The 20,667-nt window shown below is 42.3% G+C and overlaps 2 protein-coding genes across 2 annotated transcripts in view; both read right to left on the minus strand.

Moving 5' to 3' along the window:
- Positions 1-206: 206 nt before the first annotated feature.
- On the minus strand, positions 207-4,683 carry LOC110521774 (transcription factor MafAa-like). Its single transcript, XM_021599623.2, has 2 exons — positions 445-4,683; positions 207-394 (listed from the first exon to the last, which is right to left on the minus strand). Exon 1 carries the CDS (start codon positions 3,552-3,554, stop codon positions 2,625-2,627), a length of 930 nt encoding a protein of 309 aa, XP_021455298.2. The 5' UTR covers positions 3,555-4,683; the 3' UTR covers positions 207-394; positions 445-2,624.
- A 9,257-nt stretch (positions 4,684-13,940) lies between these two features.
- zc3h3 (zinc finger CCCH-type containing 3) overlaps positions 13,941-20,667 on the minus strand; it is an 83,645-nt gene continuing 76,918 nt past the window's right edge. Inside the window, exon 12 of the mRNA XM_021599624.2 lies at positions 13,941-14,257. Coding sequence (XP_021455299.2) covers positions 14,226-14,257 — 32 coding nt within the window. The 3' untranslated portion in view covers positions 13,941-14,225. The remainder of the gene's footprint in view (positions 14,258-20,667) is intronic.

Below are 20,667 nucleotides of genomic sequence, written 5' to 3' on the forward strand. Positions count from 1 at the left end.
GAGCGCTTCAGGCGAGAGGGGTTTAATTTTCACAATTATTTTCGAAATAATTAATAGGCCTATAAAAAAACTGCTATTTATTTTCTTATAAGGCTACTGTAGATGTTTTAACCTTTTGTGTGGATTGAGTAAACATTATATTTTCGGCGGAGCCCAACTGTTCAATGCTTAAAGGCACATTTAAACGAAAGACATGGGGAAGGATGAACAGATTTTGGACAGAATTTTTTATTAAACATTTTGAAAACAAGATTCTCAACAACATTCCATTTTGAAACATGTCTTTGTTTTGACTTATTCACACTTGGGACATTTAAACGTTTCTCGAATAAATATATAGAAATCATATATAGCCTAAAGATATAGCGTTCACATACTAGTCGGAACTAGGAAACTCGGAAGTCGGATATTTCCGAGTTTCCTAGTTCCGACTTTCACGGGAACGCGGCATCGACAGCACCGTGCAGAATATACTTCACCATCTTGCCATGATGCTGGTGTTTAGGCCTGTTTCACGTTGGAATTCTAAAAATTCTAAATGATTTTAGCACCAAAAACACAGGATAAATCTCTGAGGCCAATGACACATCTCTCCGCTTTATTGTCTGAGTAATGAATGAATTGATTGATAATCGATCAATAATAACTTTTCACTAAAATAGGACATATTTTTGTAAAATGTTTAAGATCAGACAAAGTACCAAAATAAGTTATTTCGTTAAGTTAAGACGAATTGCATTTGCACCACAATGAATTTCACTTAAAATCTATGCAATTATCCAAGATAATTAATTATCTTCTGTTGCAGCATGTTGGGAGGTAAAAAACAACACCTCTATTCCACTTAATTATGATTCGACTTGCAAACACCTCTCATAATTATCCTTGTCGTGTCAACCTGGCTGTATTCCTACACAGGTCGCCATCAGCCTTGCACTAACAACTGGCATTGACAAAGTGGTTCAGAACTTCTGCACAATATTGCACATCACATATCTAGGCAGCAGGTAACACACGATCCAGGGATTTCTTGATGACTGTAAGGATTTGTTAGTTAGTCTAAGTCGGCACCATACCCTCAGCTCAAAATATTCTAATTTGTATGCCAAAAAACAAGCATCCTCTGTAGCCATCTCTCAACACATCAGATCAGACAGAAGATATATTGAGCTATAAGACACCGTACTGCGGACTTAAATAAATTAGTATTCACAAGCCGCCAGATCACCTCTATTATTATTATTATACAATTTTTAAAAAAAATCCATGAATTAAGAGTTTAGTTAAGTTGGTGCATAGAGTTTTAGCAGCGAATGCCATCCTTATATTTGTAGCTATTATGTAAATCACCTCCCATCGAATTTCTATATCCACCTTATTACCATAACTATCAATACGCCATAACAAAAAAAATGTTACCCCAAAAAATGTTCTTATCTTAGTGCAGTTAGGCTTCTCGTTTACATCATATGGGCCACATGTCCAGTAGAAGTAAGAGGATATCGTAGACTATTTGCATGCTGTAACATTGTAATCATCATCGAGCAACAAAAGCTTTGAAAAGTAAGGTAACTAAATAACACAAAAACTGTTCTCTACACATATGTACACTTGGGAATAAATCAAGTCGAATATCTGGCCCAGTTGATCATTTATTTTTGTTTGGTTTTTGTTTTGTTTTAAAACAATAGAAAAATCGATTGAAAATATCGGTTAAGACGCGTCCTTGGCCTTAATATAGGAAGAGAAGGATGAGAGAGGAGGAGAGGAAAGTACCAAGACAGGAGGAAAGAACCATGGGCCATGCTTTCGTGTTAGATGACTGGAGGTTTGGGTTACCGTACCATACATGTCCTGCATGCAGGGTTGCTAAAAGGGATGGAACTAGACTTGCAATATTCAAATGTTCCCTTTCCGTTAACGGGGATGGAAGGCTATATCAGGTCCCCTCCATCATCAGAGTCCGGTACATCAACGGGGCTTGCAGGAGCTGCAAAGGTGTATTGCTTTTTCCGTGGTTCGATCACTTTGATTTCAATTCAGTCCCAATGATGATAAAATAAATACCGGGTTCTCTTCCTTGAGTCCCACCAGCTTCAAGATGCTCAAGGCTCTCTTTTAAGACGCCATATAAAGAATCAAAACAAACAAGTAGGGATTTATTGTCTGAGAAAAACATAGGGATTTCAGTTTTGTTTTTTTTCTGTTCAGTAGGTCTACTTTGCCAAGTTTGATTCACAAGACTCCAAATGTTAATCAGGGTTTCTCTGAGATCTTTTGCATCATAAAATATTAATCAGTCTATTGATTTGACAGTTTGTGATCCCATGTCGAGATCAAGAGGTCTTGGTGTATTGAAGTTCATTCAAAGAGCATCTTTAAGACTTATCGAACAATTATATCTGCGCACATAAAATAGGCTACTTAGCCTATGTGCGCACCTACCTTGCTTGTTTCTTTAAATATGAAGCATTATGCTATGTTGTACTTTTAAAATGTACACTGAGTGTTTTTCCTAAAGGAATAACTGTAAACAAAAAAATGCAAAAAGAAAAATATAAATAATATATTTAAATTTAAATACGTTTAAGAAGGGGGCAAAAGTCATGTCACGAATAAGTCTCTTACATGAAGAATTCCGTGGAGGCCAGTTTCCCGTGGTTTCCGTTGGAGGGGTCTCTGTTGTTGTTACCGGGCCCGCAACCGTTGTAGCTTCGGCTCGCCAGCTTGTCGTACTTCTCCTTGTAGAGGTCCCGCTCTTTGGCCAAGCGCGCAACGTCCTGCTTCAGCTGTTCCACCTGGCTCAGGAGCGTGCACTTCTCGCTCTCCAGCATGTGCCTCTGCTGCACGCGCTTGTAGCGGCAGGACTGCGCGTAACCTCGGTTCTTGAGCGTGCGTCTCTTCTGCTTTAGGCGGATCACCTCCTCTTTGCTGAACCCCCTCAGTTGCCGGTTGAGCTCGCGCACTGTCATGCTGACCAGCTGCTCGTCCGAGAAGCGGTCCTCGAGGCGGTGTCCGTGGTGGTGGTGGTGGTGATGGTGGGCCTGGTGATGGTGACCGGCCGAGGTCGCGGATAGATCCTCCCCTACATACTGCTGACCGCGGAAGCCCTCGTAGCCCTGGTGGTGGTGATGGTGGTGATGGGCGTTGCCGATGAGGGCCTCCACCGCATCCTCGGGAGTCAGGTTGAGGGCTTCGGGGTTGATGTGGTGCTGGTAGCTGGGGATCCAGTACAGGTCCTCCAACTGAGGCTTACCGCCAACGCTCTGGGTGTTGCTGCTGCCGCTGTTGTTGCTGTTGACGCCGTTGGCCAGGTTTTGGCTCGACTGGCCACCGGGGCTGGGGGCGCAGAAGCTGGGCGAGGAAGGCACGGAGGAGCAGGGCGTGCTAATCGGGGTGGAGGAGAGGGATCCCGGGGGGAGGCGGTGGCAGTAACGGTCAGCCTCTGGAGGTTCCTTCTTTACTTCGAACTTCATTAGGTCGAAGTCGTTGACGTACTCGATGGCCAGTGGGCTATTGGGCAGCTCTGCGCTCATGGCGAGGTCGGTGGCCATGTCAGTCCATGCGACGACTCCCGCCCGCACAGCCAAACCAACACCGGGCAGGACACTGGGCAGCCCTCGCGGATGCAGATTGCTTCTTCGATTCGAAGAGGACGTCTGTGTGCCCGGTGCGTGGAGTTGTAAGGTTGTATAGATGAGGGGGTACTTCGTATTAAACTGCTAGTCCTTAAAACAACTACTATGTATAGCGGCGCCGGTGTTAATATATGTATGCACGCAAATTAACTTGTACACCTGCCAGTTCTCCTCTGCCAATTTTCTTGTTGACAATTTATCCCAGGTCAAATTAACTTTTTAATACCACGGCCCAGGGCCGGCTGAAACTCGAGCCCCCTGGTGAAATTTGGAGACACCAACCGGTCCTGTACTCCCTCCACCTCTGTACCGACTCGCGCCTTCTGATTTACTGTCCTTCAGTCAGTGGTTGTGAAGGAAAGCAGCACAGGGGATGGTTTTATTTTCTCATCTCCTGTTCTGGAGTTGTTGCTCTCTTGTTGTCTTTAAAAAAAAATGTATATATTTTCCTGTATCCTTCTTCTTCGCCTCGACTGACGCAAGGACAGCGAGTCCAGGCTCTCTGCAGGAGGAGAGCAGGAAGGCTCGCGATGCTCGCGACTGAAGTTACTGCAGCATGCAGCATGTGTTACATATGACCAGAATAAAACTTTCCACACAAGACACGAGCATGACTGCTCGGAAAAAAGTCACTGTGCACTAGACACGCGCGCGTAAAAGATGCGTATAAATAATAATAATAAAAATCTCCCACTTTCTGCATCTGCTGGAGTCCACAATGGAATGGTTCGGAGAAAAACAGTTCTCAAGAGTTCTTACAAGCAAAAAAATAGGTATGTATATTAAAAATAGATATTCCTTAAGCGGTGGTGGGACACAGGACTAACTGGTGCCGTTTCTGAATGGTCAGTCCAGATTTATCAGTTTGCTGTGTACTCACGAATGCGTCGGTCCCCACGGTTTTCCCTTTCACTCTGGGAACGTTGCGTCCTGTGTGTGAGAGTGTGTGTATATGTGTGTGTGAGCTGATTAATTCCTTTCACAGTTGGCTCTCTCTATCCGGCAGATGGCCGTGACTTTCGGCTCTGCAGTGCAGCGCAACATCGCAGTGTCACTGAGACGCTGGGAAAGGCAATTTGCACTTTTAAAGACACCACGCGCCCGACCCTCCCACCTCGTATGTGACGGACCAATGGGAGAAGATGACAGCGGTGGATTTGCATTATCCTATAGCAACATCTCGCGCTGGGACCAGCCGGCAGCTGTCGGAACGCAGAACTCATGCTCGCGGAACAGGTTCATCTCCCCCTCTAGCGACGAGATCGTGCTACTGCACGGAGAGGAGAGAGGCAGGCACATGTAAGGTACGCGGGAGGCGCTCCGCTAGGCTAGCTAACTTCCACACGATTGATAGCAATGGGGTGGATGAACAGTGGTGATAATATATCTATTCCAGTCTATAACAGAAACGTTAGAATTGTCAATATTATTATTATAAAACAGACTAAACAAGGGAGGAATAAGAGAGTCTGGTTAAGTTTGAGGTGCTTGGCCACTCCGTAAAGCCCTTATGGGAGCACTGGTAGCAGGGGAGTCCCGTTAACGCTCTCATAAAAAAAATCATACAACAAAAAGTTGTCTCAGGTTTCACTTCAAAACTGAATGAAAAACCGAATGAAAAGCGTATAGAAAAAAAGCATGAGATAATATTGGGATGAAGTGGGACGGTAAAAGTTGGAGAGGTGTGATTATACGCTTCGTATTTGATGTATATTATACCACATACAAGGACACAGGTCCTATGCAGCTGTGGTCTGAAAGAACCTGGCATCCCCGGGCCAGACCTCCCTAATCACGAGTCCACCCTATGTGGTGATGGATTTAGTACCACGCCCCTATAAAATCAAGCCACATTTTCCGTAGGGCTGAGGGTCCGGGCGATTGGTGTGGGGGGATTAATTACAATTAGGCTATTCCACGTGATGGCCCCTGCTCCGGGTTTTAAGTCGCAATTAACTACAAATTGCATGCCGACCCATCTCCGCGGATCGACAAATAATTAAACTTCGCGTGCAACGTGCTCCCCCATCGTGCGCGGAACGCGCAATGTACGCCCCCCATCATGGAGACGTACGTCTTCATCTGGAGAGGCACCCGGGCTAAAGAAAATCAAAGCAGAAGGTTGAGCAGAACGTCGATACCAGTGATATGCGTCTCAAGGGAGGGTAGGATGAATACTGAGATTCTGCCCACTTGTGTCTTTTCTCTGCAAATTGGGTTAGGCGTTTAGTCGAGGGGCAATTAAAGCATAATGGAAGAATAGTTCTTTGTCATATTACACTGAACAAAAATACAAACGCAACATGTAAAGTGTTGGTCCCATGTTTCATGACCTAAAATAAAATAACCCAGAATTGTTTCATATGCACAAAAAGCTTATTTCTCTTAAATTGTGTGCACAAATGTATCTACATCCCTGTTAGTGAGCGTTCCTCCTTTGCCAAAATAATCCATCCACCTGACAGGTGTGGCAAATCAAAAAGCTGATTACACAGGTGCAACTTGTGCTTGGGAATATCAAAAGGCCGCTCTAAAATGTGCAATTTTGTCACACAACACAATGCCCGATGTCACAAGTTGAGGGAGTGTGCAATTGGCATGCTGACTGCAGGAATGTCCACTAGAGCTGTTGCCAGAGAATTTAATGTTCATTTCTCTACCATAAGCTACCTCCAATGTCATTTTAGAGAATTTAGCGGTATGTCCAACCGGCCTTACAACCGCAGACCATGTGTATGGTGTCGTGTGGGTGAGTGGTTTGCTGATGTAAAGGTGAACAGGGTGCTCCATGGTGGCAGTGGGGTTATGGTATGGGCAGGCAAAAACTATGGACAAAGAACACAATTGCATTTTTTTCGATGGCAATTTGAATGCAGAGCAACCCTGACGAGATCCTGAGGCCCATTGTCGTGCTGTTCATCCGACACCATAACCTCTCGTCTCAGCATGATAATTGTGGCAAATGGTGGCCACACCAGATAATCTTTTCCGATCCACGCCCCTACCTTTTTTTCTAAAAAGGTATTTGTGACCACCATATGCATATCTGTATTCCCAGTCATGTGAAATCCATAGATTAGAGCCTACGGAATGTATTTAAATGGACCGATTTCCATATAGTAAAATGTTTGAAAATGTTGCATGTTGCATTTCTATTTTTGTTTAGTATACATTAAAGGAATACATTTTTCATAGCCCTTTAGGCCCTGCAGAGAGAGACTGGTGTGGTCTAGTGATACGATGAAAAACGTCAGTAGCCTAAGTTAATAATGGTTAAGGGGCAATGCGTAATGGTAGTGCATTGTCAAATTAACCTACATGGCCCCTAGGCCCCCAGACTCGTGTGGTCTAGTGATATTGAGATGGAAAAAAAGGTGGAGGGCAAGCAGTAAGTTAACTTAGTCAGGTATAATATGAGATGAATAGGGCAGAAGAGTAGCCAATAGCCACCATAAAACCTGCACCTGACTGCGCTGAGCTCAACTTCCTGTCCAACACTACAGCTGTGAAATACACTGTGTGCGTCCTGACACTGCGCTGAGCTCAACTTCCTGTCCAACACTACAGATGTGAAATACACTATTTGCCTCCCAAATGGCATCTTATCCCGAATGTAGTGCACCACTTTTGACCATGGCCAATAGGGCTCTGGTCAAATGTAGTGCACTATGTAGGGAATTGGGTGCCAGTTGGGACGCATTCTCTCTTCCTGGCTCAAATCTGCTGGCTAAGATGAAAAGAAAAGTAGGACTGTAAGATGAAAACGGGACAGAAATATCAAGGTATTTGAAGTTTAAGGTGCACTAAGTCATCATAACGGGGGTTGGGGTTTTATCAAATAAGCAGGAGCCGGACCCCAAATGCCAAGCTAAGCAGTCCGCATTGAAATGCCACATTTAAGAAGATCTGCCATTTGGTCCATTCATTGTGAGAGGGAAGTGTGTGTGGCCGAGGCCTTGAGACATACATTTAGAAGAAGTCAGGGATTCCTTTGTGTCTTTGCATATTGGGTGTTCGCTGCTGGTGCAGTTCTTACCGATTTAAGCAAAAATGGACATCAGCACGCGGGAGATCCACATAGCGAGTGGGAGATTATTTGAGCAGGGTGGGCACAAGCCCAAGCTTTGGGCGAAGTTAACCCTCTTCTTTCCAAAGTCTACTCCTTGGTCTGTGTGTGTGTGTGTGTGTGTGTGTGTGGGGGGGAGTTAAGGTTATCAGAGACAGAGTTTTTGTGGCCATCTTAAAGTCTTAAATGCTGGTCTTAAGGAATCAGTTTCAATTTCTAGAGGGACACACATACACACTTTATGAAGCCAATAGAAGGTCAACAGGAAGAGGCAACATGTTAAATGGAGATTTGACAGAAAACCCTACATACCTGCCTACATGTTGTTAGGTGTTTGCCACAGCTTACATTGAGTCAGTGAAAAAGTCAGTTTACTTTATCCAATACTTGCACATCTTGAATCTATGAGCCATGAAGATAATGTAGGGAAAGAGGTAATGACAGAAGGAAAGAAAAAAGTTGGATGAGTGAGGAGAGCTAATGAATCATTTCTCACAAAGAAACTGATCTTTATTAATGGAATAGCCACTCTGTTTATATTAAGTTTGTATTTTTTATGCTACTGCGGAGAAGAAACACACACACACACACCTCTCTCTCTCCTCTCCCTTTTCTTGTGCGCTTTTACAAAACATTCAAATATTGATCTTAATTAGGCTTTGCCGAGCTCAGCAGCCTGTGTTGAGGGTTTGAGACAAGCAGCAGCAGACACCTGTCTAAGGCACTTACATCTTCAGCAAGAGGGAGTAGGGAAACAAGAAGGGAGGATGGAAGAGTGATAGCTCCCGGTCTTCGGCAGTGGCGTAGCGCAAAATGGCCCGCAAGGTTCGAGCAAGACCCCCTCCCAAACCTTTTTGTTGCCATGGGACACAGAAAAAAAAGGTGTAGTTTAATAGCTAATCTCATGCTATTTTTAAGCAATAAGGCACGAGGAGGTGTGGTATATGGCCAATATACCATGGCTGTTCTTACGCACGATGCAATGCGGAGTGCCTGGACACTTCCCGTAGCCTTGTTATATTGGCTACATACCCCCCCCAGGTGCCTTATTGATCATATAAACTGGTTACCAACGTAATTAGAACAGTAACATTTGATCAAATACGTTCCGTAATACCTCTGGTCTGATACACCGTGGCTTCCAGCCAAATCAGCATTCAGGGCTCGAACCACACAGTTTATTACACATTTTGCCATGAGGCTGAGAGAAAATGTTCCTGTTTTTAGAGCTCAAGAATTCTTGAAAGACTGGACAATCTAAACTTTTTTCCCCCACAGATATTTGTCTTAATCTATATGCTTGATAGACCAAAGTATCGGCTATCACACAACCCCCCCCCCCCCAAAATGTCTTCATAAAATGCAACTTGTTGGATTTATGTAAACTCCTTCAGTCACCATAAAAGGCATTTCATTTGTACAATTATTGTCCAACAAGTGTTTAAAAACCTTGATTGTTTAATTCTAACTTTAGATTTTTAAATATGCAGTAGAAATATAATATTTTATAGCACTATTATATGCTCCAGAGCTAATTCCATTAGCATTTTGGTATATTTTTCTAGATTTAGAACATAAAACAACATTTTATAAAGCAAACATTATCCCTTAGATCTTGCACAGCAAATACTTAAATTGTTGAGCAACATGTATGAAATATGAACATGTATGCTCACACTGTACTGTAAGTCGCTCTGGATAAGAGCGCCTGGAAATGACCAAAATGTAAATGTAGAAATATGTTGCACAACAGTGATTCAAATATTGACAAGCCTCTGACGGAGTTGACCACAGATACTCAAAACAAACATATTTTTGCCTCTAAAAATGAGTTAAATACAAACATTTGAAAAATCCCATTAAAAAAAAGAATCTAATCAGATCTTTCAGCACTCTGATGGAATTGAGTTGACAAACATCTGATGGAGAAGATTTTTTTTTATATATATATTTTTAAATATTTATATTGTTGAATAATAGTGAAGACATCAAAGTAGCCACCCTTTGCCTTGATGACAGCTTTGCACACTCTTGGCATTCTCTCAACCAGCTTAATGAGGAATGCTTTTCCAACAGTCTTGAATGAGTTTCCGCATATGCTGAGCACTTGTTGGCTGCTTTTCCTTCACTCTGTGGTCCAACTCATCCCAAACCATCTCAATTGGGTTGAGGTCGGGTGATTGTGGAGGCCAGGTCATCTGATGCAGCACTCCATCACTCTCCAAGGTCAAATAGCCCTTACAAAGCTTAGAGGTGTGTTTTGGGTCATTGTCCTGTTGAAAAACAAATGATAGTCACACTAAGCCCAAACCAGATGGGATGGTGTATCACTGCAGAATGCTGTGGTAGCCATGCTGGGTAAGTGTGTCTTGAATTCTAAATAAATCACTGACAGTGTCACCAGCAAAACACCCCCACACCATCACACCTGATTTTCTATGCTTCACGGTGGGAACCACACATGTGGAGATCATCCGTTCACGTACTCTGCGTCTCACAAAGACATGGCTGTTGGAACAAAAAATATAAAATTTGGACTCATCAGACCAAAGGACAGATTTCCACCGGCTAATGTCCATTGCTTGGGTTTTATGGCCCAAGCAAGTCTCTTCTTCTTATTGGTGTCCTTTAGTAGTGGTTTCTTTGCACCAATTCGACCACGAAGGCCTCCTCTGAACAGTTGATGTTGAGATGTCTGTTACTTGAACTCTGTGTTATATACAATTTCTGAGTCTGGTAACTCTAATGAACTTATCCTCTACAGAAGAGGTAACTCTGGGTATTCCTTTCCTGTGGCGGACTTCATGAGAGCCAATTTCATCATAGAGCATGATAGTTTTTGCGACTGCACTTGAAGAAACTTTTAAAGTTCTTTACAATTTCCGCATTGACTATCTTAAAATAATTATGGACTGGCCTCTGGACTCTTTGGTTATTTGAGCTGTTCTTGCCATAATATGGACTTAGCCCTATTTTGTAAAAGGCCATCTTCTGTATATCACCCCCCTAACTGATTGGCTCAAACCCATTAAGAAGGGGAAAAAAATCCACAAATTAACTTGTAACAAGGCATACCTGTTAATTGAAGTGCATTCCAGGTGACTATCTCATGAAGCTGGTTGAGAGAATGTCAAGAGTGTGCAAAGCTGTCATCAAGGCAAAGGGTGGCTACTTTGAAGAATCTTAAATATAACAAATATAACATTGGTTACTACATTATTGCACATGGATCATTTCATAGTTTTGATATCTTTGCTATTATTCTACAATGTGGAAAATAGTAAAAAATAATGAAAACCCTGGAATGAGTAGGTGTGTCCAAACGTTTGACTGGTACTGTATATCTTGTTTTCTTCTTCATTGTAGTGGTATACACAGTAGCATTTTTTTCTCTCTCAGTTTCTTAATAACTAAAACCTAATTAAACGTAACATATTTGAAGAAAAATGATTATTCCATCTTAATCTATCAGGCAGATGGAGTTGACCATTTATGGTTGTGACCATGGTGATTCCAATATTGTTTGTTTAAACTTTACAGACCGTGAGTGAGTCTTTTTGCACAACATGTAATGAGGACATGAATAAGGGGTCCTTATGGTATAGTTGACCTTGCTCATTCCTGATTCATTTAGGACTTTAGACCAAATCTCAGGACACATCTTTTAGAAATCAAACCCTCGTGCTCCTGTTCTTTAAAAAATATTTGATTTGTCATAAAAATAAATAAAAAATATACACCAGATACAAACATCAACTTACAGATGCACACAAACAACGACTACATCTCATCTGCACAGACCCTCACGCTCCCATCCCTAGTGCCTGCATTATTGATTGCCACATGACCTTAAATTGTACCAATTTGCTTTTCCGGTCCACCAAATGCTACTGTACAATTTTAGCAACCAGGAAATGGCGGAGCGATTTCTGCATATTGCCTCTTTAAGACCGGACTACATTGTAGTGTAGAATTTGTGAATTTTGTCTCGTGTTACAATCATGTCGAGCTCTCTCTCTCTCTCCACTGTCAATAGATCACATAGAGAATCAGGTGGATCAGTCACATGCACACATGGGCACATTGATTGTTACAGTGGGCAGAACTGGTGTGCACTTTCTGCATAAAGGTATATTGAAGAAAAAAGGCAGTGAAAGAAAGGGTAGTCGTTGTTTCCTAATCATCCAATCCTGTCCTCATTCCAGCTTGGTCGCTCAAGATCCACTGTGAAATTCGACATCTGTCCAGGTAAGCAGGACGTCGGGAGATTATTACAAAACCAAGCCACTAGGGGAAAAGGGCGAGTGCTATAACCACCAAGTAGACTACCAGTTTTCTACTGCGTTGTGGACGGGGATGCCGGATGGTTGTAAGTCATAAGCTCCGGCTCCGGGGGTCGCGAGCTCCGGCTCCGGGGGTCGCGAGCTCAATCCCAGTTCTAGGCACTGTTTTTTGTTTTAACCCTATCACAAACCTCAACCCTTACTTTGAAGAGTTCATATTCTGTTAACAACATCATTTGGTTACGAGTTGACTAGTCATATACTCGCATTTGTGACCAAAGCATATAATTGGAGAAAAAAACACTTAAAAAAAAAAAAATCCACCTCAAACAGACCATTTAAAAAATGCTTGCAATTTCCTCATAGAACATGATGTCATCTCCTTGAGGAGGATGAGCTGGCCAATCAGCGGTCTACTTGCGTGCATATTTTTTATGACCGGTATAAATCCACACCATTCCAACTCAGAAAAGCAGTTTATTTAGCATACTTAATAAAAACTAATTGCAAGGAAAAACATTTATATTGTAAGCATATTTAATAGAAATCTGGAAACACTGGGCAGTTACTTTAACCATTCCGAGATGATGCCTAAACTTAACCTTGGAGTTGTTTTGCTTGAACCCTATCCCAAACCTTGACCCTTAATCATTCGGAATGAATGACCTTTGAAATTTGACGTTTATGGACAAACGGATTCTGCAGTGAGAGCTTGTTGCACATTCATCCTGTAAGATACATAGTAAATACTGTTGTATAGTGTTTTTTTTTTTTTGGGGGGGGGGAGTCACTTCTTGCATTGTGGGGCAGTTATACATAAGGTGATGGGTCAGGTCATAGGTTACCTTTCAATTATTAAGCCAATCTCAATATGACTTGGATTTAAAGGGAATAGCGCTGAGACTGGGGCAAAACAATATGGTGGAAGGAAACTGGTGTTTCGCCCATGTTCACACCACTGATGCATTGTGGTTTACGCCAATCAAATGCTTGTAAGAATAACCAAGTTAGCTACCTAGACGTTTTTCCCCGGTTTAGCTAGTGATAGTGATGCACAAGCTAGACCTATTGGAAACATTGCCATCTCCTAACATCATTTACCCACCAGATTCAGGAGCTTGAACCCCCCCAAAAGCTTTAAAACCACATTGAAACTTCCATTAGATTTTTACCCAAAGTTTAGGAAGAAAACTAACTGAACATAATTCATGATGGTTTTAATTGAATTTAAGTTTGTTTTGGAGTCAAAGATAATAGTTTCAGTATAGTTTTAGTTTTGTAAATTATTTTATTTCAGTTTATTAAATAGTTTTTTCATGATTCGTTTTCGTATTTGTTTCAGTTTTAGTTTAGCTACTACAATAACCTTGGTCTACATTGTGTGTGTGTGAGAGCTCCTTAGCGTGTATTAATGCTCTGTGTTGCCGTGGTAAGCTCTGCTGTGTGAACATGTTCCCCAGGGCGACGCAACAGTAATTTGTCACTGTGACGACGCCTCGGTTAAATAGCGTATTAATGGTCTAAATATCAGGAGCTGTACACATATATACACACACACACACATACTAGAGACACACACAAACACACAAAGGGGCGTAGTAATAGTTTTATTATCAGGGACTGCTCTGGGCTCGGTAGGCAGGTAATGGATGGATTACACATCCCAACATCCTCTCTGTGCCACCCTCCATCTCCCTACACACTAATTATATGACACAAAGAGATGGCGTGAGAGAGACCGAGCACGATCTAGGAGAAGAGACCGATCTTGGAGAGGGATGGAAGATGAGAGAATGTAGGAGGGAGAGAGGTTGGTGGGTAATAGTTATTTTATCAGAAGGGTGCCCTTTTCTCAGAATACATGGGCCTTAGAGCAGACAATCATAGAGGCTAGCACCCCCCCCCCCCACCACCCCTGACCCAAGAGCAAAACAAAGTCCAACAAAAGGCATGTACAGTAGTAATAACATACATTTTATTCGAAATTCATCAAGCTACAATTTACAAAAAAACAAATATCAATTCAATCTGCATTACAAACATCATTGCTGTATGAAATGTATGAGTCCATAAAGCAAACTTTTAGCTACATTAAAGACCCTGAGTATGGTTGAGAGCAGATACAGTTATGGGTCTGAGAAACGTCAGAGCTTCCATAAGCATTCAATACATACGTCTCTGTAGTATTTTCACAGCTCATTTGGTGTTCAGGCAGTATCCATTCTAGTTCCTGTAGTTCTAGAGTCGAGGCTTGATCTGCAGTATTCTCTCTATGGAAGACAGACAGACAGGCACAACAGAAACAGATTGAGATTAAAGATACCAACAAAACTAACATGTCAGACAGCAGAGAGATCGCTCTTACAACCACAGGGGTGCACAAAACGACAGGCTGTGTGTGTGTGTGTGTGACGGTGTGCCTAAGGATGTGAATGGGTGAAACGCAGGGCTCTCTGTCCTACTGAAAGCCTGAGTGATGGCATCTCCGCTGATGAGCAAACTGGGAACTGAATGAATGGGAGAACAGGGGTGTGTGTGCATGCGTGTGCGTGCTCCGGCAGTGATGCATAGCTATTGGGTTAATTTATGTAAAGTGGAGATCAGGGCTGTGGCGGTCATGAAATGTTGTCAGCCGGTTATTGTCATGCTGCCGGTAATTAACCGTTAACTAACATAAAGTTTAGCAGAATATGAGTTGGACTACTGTATGTTATCTGTGCATATGCACCTGCCATAAGCAGTTGGCTTGTTGATTTATCTGACAATATATGCCTATAAGTCCCATGCCATTATTTTATATTATATGATTTTATAGCAAGAAGAATATCATTGAACCGAGGGGAATAAAATAGAAAGGATATTCTTACCAATCTGGAACAAATGCGCATATGAAATGGCTATGTTGAGCATGAAAGTGATCATTTGAAACAGGTCTTCTACACAAGATTTAGAGTTGTTTGGCAGCTTTAGTAGTGAATGATACGAACCTTAGAATATCTTAGAAATCAAAACATATACAGTGCATTTGGAAAGTATTCAGACCCCTTGACTTTTTCCACTTTGTTACATTACAGGCGTATTCTAAAACTGATTTAAAAAAAAAAATCTCCACACACACAACCCCATCATGACAAAGTGAAAACAGGTTTTCAGATTTGTTTGTGTGCAAATGTATTGAAAATAAAAAACAGAAATACCTTATTTACATAAGTATTCAGACTCTTTGCTACGAGACTTGAAAATGAGATAAGGCGCATCCTGTTTCCATTGATCATCCTTGAGACGTTTCTACAACTTGGGTGATGTCCACATGTGGTAAATTCAATTGATTGGACATGACTTGGAAAGGTACACACCAGTCAATATAAGGTCCCACAGTTGACAGTGAATGTCAGAGAAAAAACTAAGCCATAAGGTCGAAGGAATTGTCCATAGAGCTCCGAGACAGGATTTCTTCAAGGCAGAGATCTGTGGAAGGGTACCAAAACATTTCTGCAACATTGAAGGTCCCCAAGAACAGTGGCCTCCATCATTCTTAAATAGAAGAATTTTGGAACCACCAAGACTCTTCCAAGAGCTGGCCGCCCAGCCAAACTGAGAAATCGGGGGAGAAGGGCCTTGGTCAGGGAAGTCCCCAAGAACCCGATGGTCACTCTGACAGAGCTCCAGAGTTCCTCTCTGGAGATGGGATAACCGTCCAGAAGGACAACCATCTCTACAGCACTCTACCAATCAGACCTTTATGGTAGAGTGCCAGACGGAAGCCACTCCTCAGTAAAAGGCACATGACAGCCCACTTGGAGTTAGCCAAAAGGCACCTAAAGGACTCTCAGACCATGAGAAACAAGATTCTCTGGTCTGAGGAAACTAAGATTTAACTCTTTGGCCTGAATGCCAAGCATCACATGTGGAGGAAACTCGGCACCATCCCTACGGTGAAGCATGGTTGTGGCAGCATCATGCTGTTGGGATGTTTTTCAGCGGCAGGGACTGGGAGACTAGTTAGAATCGAGGGAAAGTTGAACAGAGCAAATTACGGCAATTCTTGATTCAAACCTGCTCTAGAGCGCTCAGGACCTCAGACTGGGGCAGAGGTTCACCTTCCACCTTTTTCATAAATTAGATTTAAAAAAAAAACTGTTTTAGCTTTGTCATTTTGGGTTATTGTGTGTAGATTGATGAGGGGAAAAAAAAAATATATATAATCAACTTTAGAATAACGTAACAAAATGTGGAAAAAGTCAAGAGGTCTGAATGCACGGTATGGGCTGCATGATGTGACTATAGGCTAATTGATGATTTGAGAAAGTCAGAAAAAAAGCTTGCGCTTTGTTCCTCGCCTCAGGCTGCACAGCCGTTCTCCCATCAAGGGATCATATTTTTACCCATCAGACTATTCTCAATTTAATCTCGTCTTTACTAATATGTGAAATTAGTTTTGATTCAGTGGCCCATTACCAAATGGGCAGGTACAGGGGCATGGGGAATTTTTTTAAATTAATGTGTATGTAGTCAAACAGCAAATGGAGGCCTCACTCTTTCCCACTAGTTCGTTGATCAATGATGCCGGATACACAACTTCAGTTTGATAGCGGAGTTGTGCTTAATATGAGCAGCTGAGAAATAAATATAAGGAACACTTATTTCACTCCACACATCAACCACTGTTTGAGGAGCATGCTCTCGCTGCACGGCAGGTGATATCCCGCCCACACTCTGTATGCCATGGGCTCTTCAACCCTATTCCTGCATCTACTCAGTGCTTAACTTGGGAAACGAAGTGATATCTGTTCAGGAACATCGATAGTAACATGTTTTCGCGTTATAAAAATATTTAAAATAAAATAAAATCCCTATTACTAGGCTATTCAAAATCAAATACAAATTCACTGTAAGCAGCCCTGCACAATCAATGAACCGGCAGCATCGCCTAGGGCTGGCTATACAGTACGTTCTTTCCCAGACTCGTGGATAGAACTTTTGGACTGTAGCATAAGGTAACCAGTCCATCCAGTATACATACTAATACAGTCCACACTCAAAAGCAAATTACCCAAATTTGTTTAATTTTGGAGTATAGGCTAAACCAATTATGTACCAAAGACATCTTAAATCAGTTTTGCTTTATGTTTTTCTGCAATATGTAATATGGGGTAGGCTATATATTGTATAACAGCAAAATCCATTTTAATTACTTTTTTTTTATCTCCCAGACTTGGGCTTATAAGCCTATGCATCAGCTTTAAAATGCACATGGGTGTTTGGAATTAATCATCACCTTTAGAAAGCGCTGTCCGTTTCACTGTGTTGAAACATCCACAACAACCATGTTTTACACTCAGTTTCAAACTGCTTTGGAACTTCTTTCTTCAAATGGATCATCACAGTGAGGTGAGGTTTAAAAGCATGATACTGTTTTGATGATAACTGTTTGATGTGACTTTTCCATTGATGTCAGAGTGGTTAGAGGGACAATAGAGCCCTGAGTACCAGTCCATTAGGACCTGATGGCCGTTAGCGAATCGGATACTACCAATGCATGTCCAGAGTGCATGAAAGGAGATTCCCATGACTCAATGGTCACATGGAATTTTACTATGGTCATGACTGCTGGTGTGGCAGTAATACGGTCACTGCAACAGCCCCAGTGGAGAGGAACTTGTTTGGATTCTTTCCACCCTTAACAAGCCACAGGGGTGTGGAGAGTGTGTGTGTGTGTGAGGTTGTGTGTGTGTTGAGGGATAAACCAGTGCTCATTAGTAACACTTAACTGCACTGGACACAGAGTTGAAGGTGGTCTGTGTGTGTAACTGACCACTTGCTGTGTCTCAGGAGGATTGTGTGTTTGTGTGCCTAAGTGTGTGTGTGTATGGTGTGTGTGTGTGTGTGTGTACAGTGCATTCGGAAAGTGTTCAGACCCCATCACTTTTTCCACATTTTGTTACGTTACAGCCAGTGGTGGAAACAGTACTCAATTGTCATACTTGAGTAAAAGTAAAGATACCTTAATAGGAAACTCAAGTAAAAGTCACCCAGTAAAATGCAAAAATATAAATAGTAAAGTACAGATACCCCCCAAAAACGACTTAAGTAGTCCTTTAATGTAGTTTTACACCACTGGTTACAGCCTTATTCTAAAATGGATTAAAATAGTCCCCCCCCCCCCCCCCCCCCCCATCAATCTACACAAAATACCCCATAATGACAAAGCAAAAACAGCAAAAACTGGAATATCAGACTCTTTTCTCAGTACTTTGTTGAAGCACCTTAGGCAGCGATTACAACCGAGTCTTCTTGGCAGTAGGACAAAAAATAAATATTGGTCGACTGAAAGTCGTCTGATCTTTCGACCAATCTATTGGTCAACATTTTTAAACGTGTATTTTTCCTTATGTAGAAACACCCTATGTTTGAATAAAATCAACTATATGCATTGAGCCTGTCTGATGCTTAAAGTTTACGGTTGGATGAAATAAGACATATGCCTCGAGGGCGACAGTTATGGTTTTCATATGCACATTTTGGTGAAACAGATTCATTTAATTTATAACATCTTCATATGTCAAAATCATTGTCATGTAGTTGATCCAAATCCAAATGAAAGCGCAATCTGGAGAGAGAAATGCATCTGAGCGCATGGTCAATCTGTCGTCTGCGTTGGCCAGGCAGCATTTACGTTGATATGGCCTCAGCATACTTCTTGCGCTTCACGGAGCTGTTGTCAAGGTGAGTTTGTGTTCATACAAGATGTTAACCCCACCTACCGTCAGACAATCATGTCAATGCGGACCTGTAGAGAGCCTTCCGCATTGTTAAAGAAATGTGGGAGGCGCATGGCGATGCGGAGCTCGATTTGGCCTCTGCGTGCCTCTGGAGGCGCCGCAATTGCGTCACACCGTCATGCAGCCTAAGACAACATTTTGGGATGAAGGATTAGTCCAAACTTTTGACTGGTACTGTATATATTTGTTACTCAAACAATCTCGGTAGACCAACAACCTAACCACCAAACAATAGACCAGTCGACTAATTGGGGTCAGCCCTACTTGGTACACCTGTAGTTGTGGAGTTTCTCCCATTCTTCTCTGCAGATCCTCTCAAGTTCTGTCAGGTTGGATGGGGAGCGTCACTGCACAGCTATTTTCAGGTCTCTCCAGAGATGTTCTATCGGATTCAAGTCCGGGCTCTGGTTGGGCCACTAAAGGACATTGAGAGAGACTTGTCCCGAAGCCACTCCTGCGTTGTCTTGGCTGTGTGCTTCGGGTTGTTGTCCTGTTGGAAGGTGAACCTTACCCAGTCGGAGGTCCTGAGTGCTCTGTAGCAGGTTTTCATCAAGGATCTCTCTGTACTTTGCTCCGTTCATCTTTCCCTCGATCCTGACTAGTCTCCCAGTACCTGTGGCTGAAAAACATCCCCACAACATGATGCTGCCACCAGGTGTGTGCCTTTCCAAATCATGTCCAATCAATTGAATTTACCACATTGATCATCTCAAGGATGCTCAATGGAAACAGGATGCACCTGAGCTCAATTTCGAGTCACATAGCAAAGGGTCTGAATACTTATGTAAATAAGGTATTTACGTTTTTCATTTGTAATCCATTTGCAAACATTTCTAAAAAAACTGTTCCCGCTTAGTCATTATGGGGCATTGTGTGTAGATTGATGAGGGAAAAAAAATATTGAATACGTTACAGCCTTACTCTAAAATGTAACAAAATGTTGAAAAAGTCAAGGGGTCTGAATACTTTCCGAATGCACTGTATATGGTCTGCCTCATTGTTCCTCTTTGTCTGTATATACTGAGTTTTTGCTGTGACTGGTAGCTGCTCTGTACCCTGCTAAAACAGTACCCATACATTAAAATAGCCTTCCGTGCCCATGGGAGACTGCCACTGGGCACCACAGCAGCTATAGACTGAGCTCTGACTGCTGTGTTCCCGGAAGGGAGCCCTGGTTCCATATAATCCCTGGCTCTACACACTCACACGTATACACCCCAGTCAGCATGTGCTACAGCAGCTAACCCAGACAGGAATAACCAATGATGCAGGCAAGACCCTCTGCAGGATTTAAAGACATACTAAAGCTGGGATGAAGGGAGGGTTAAGGATGAGTATAGAGAGAAGAGAAGAAAGAGGGGGACACAGGGGAGAGAGAGAGAGAGGGGGGGGGGGGCAGCAGATAGATGGAGAGAGAATGAGTTCCATAGTCCATGTAAAGGGAGAAAGATGCATCGAGATGAAGGAAAAGAGGGATTCCATGTGTGTGAGGTATATATATGCGTGTCATGGTAGCTAGCAGTAAGGGAGTGGCATGCAGGATGTCCAGATGACACAGGGGCAGCTTAAGGTGAAAGGTTACAGTTGTTTCCTGGAGAAGAGAGACTAAATATGAACCCGAAACAGACATGGCGAGAGGGATGATGACAGAGTGAGGGAGAGAGGGATGACAGATGGAGAGAAAGTGAGAGAAAGGTTCTGGTGTAATTTACAGTCGCCGTCTTCCTGGTATTTACTTAGAAATGTAATTGTAATATGGTAGTAACATAGTAGTGTATTAACACTTTCTTTTGGAGTTATTGAATCATTTACTGGTACCGCAAGGTACTATTTAGTATTAGGTAGAAACAGATTTTTGTTTATTTCTTTCAAGCAAAATGTCGACATTGTTAAAATGT

Source organism: Oncorhynchus mykiss, chromosome 30 (genome assembly GCF_013265735.2).
Source record: "Oncorhynchus mykiss isolate Arlee chromosome 30, USDA_OmykA_1.1, whole genome shotgun sequence".
In the NCBI taxonomy this organism is placed as follows: Eukaryota; Metazoa; Chordata; class Actinopteri; order Salmoniformes; family Salmonidae; genus Oncorhynchus; species Oncorhynchus mykiss.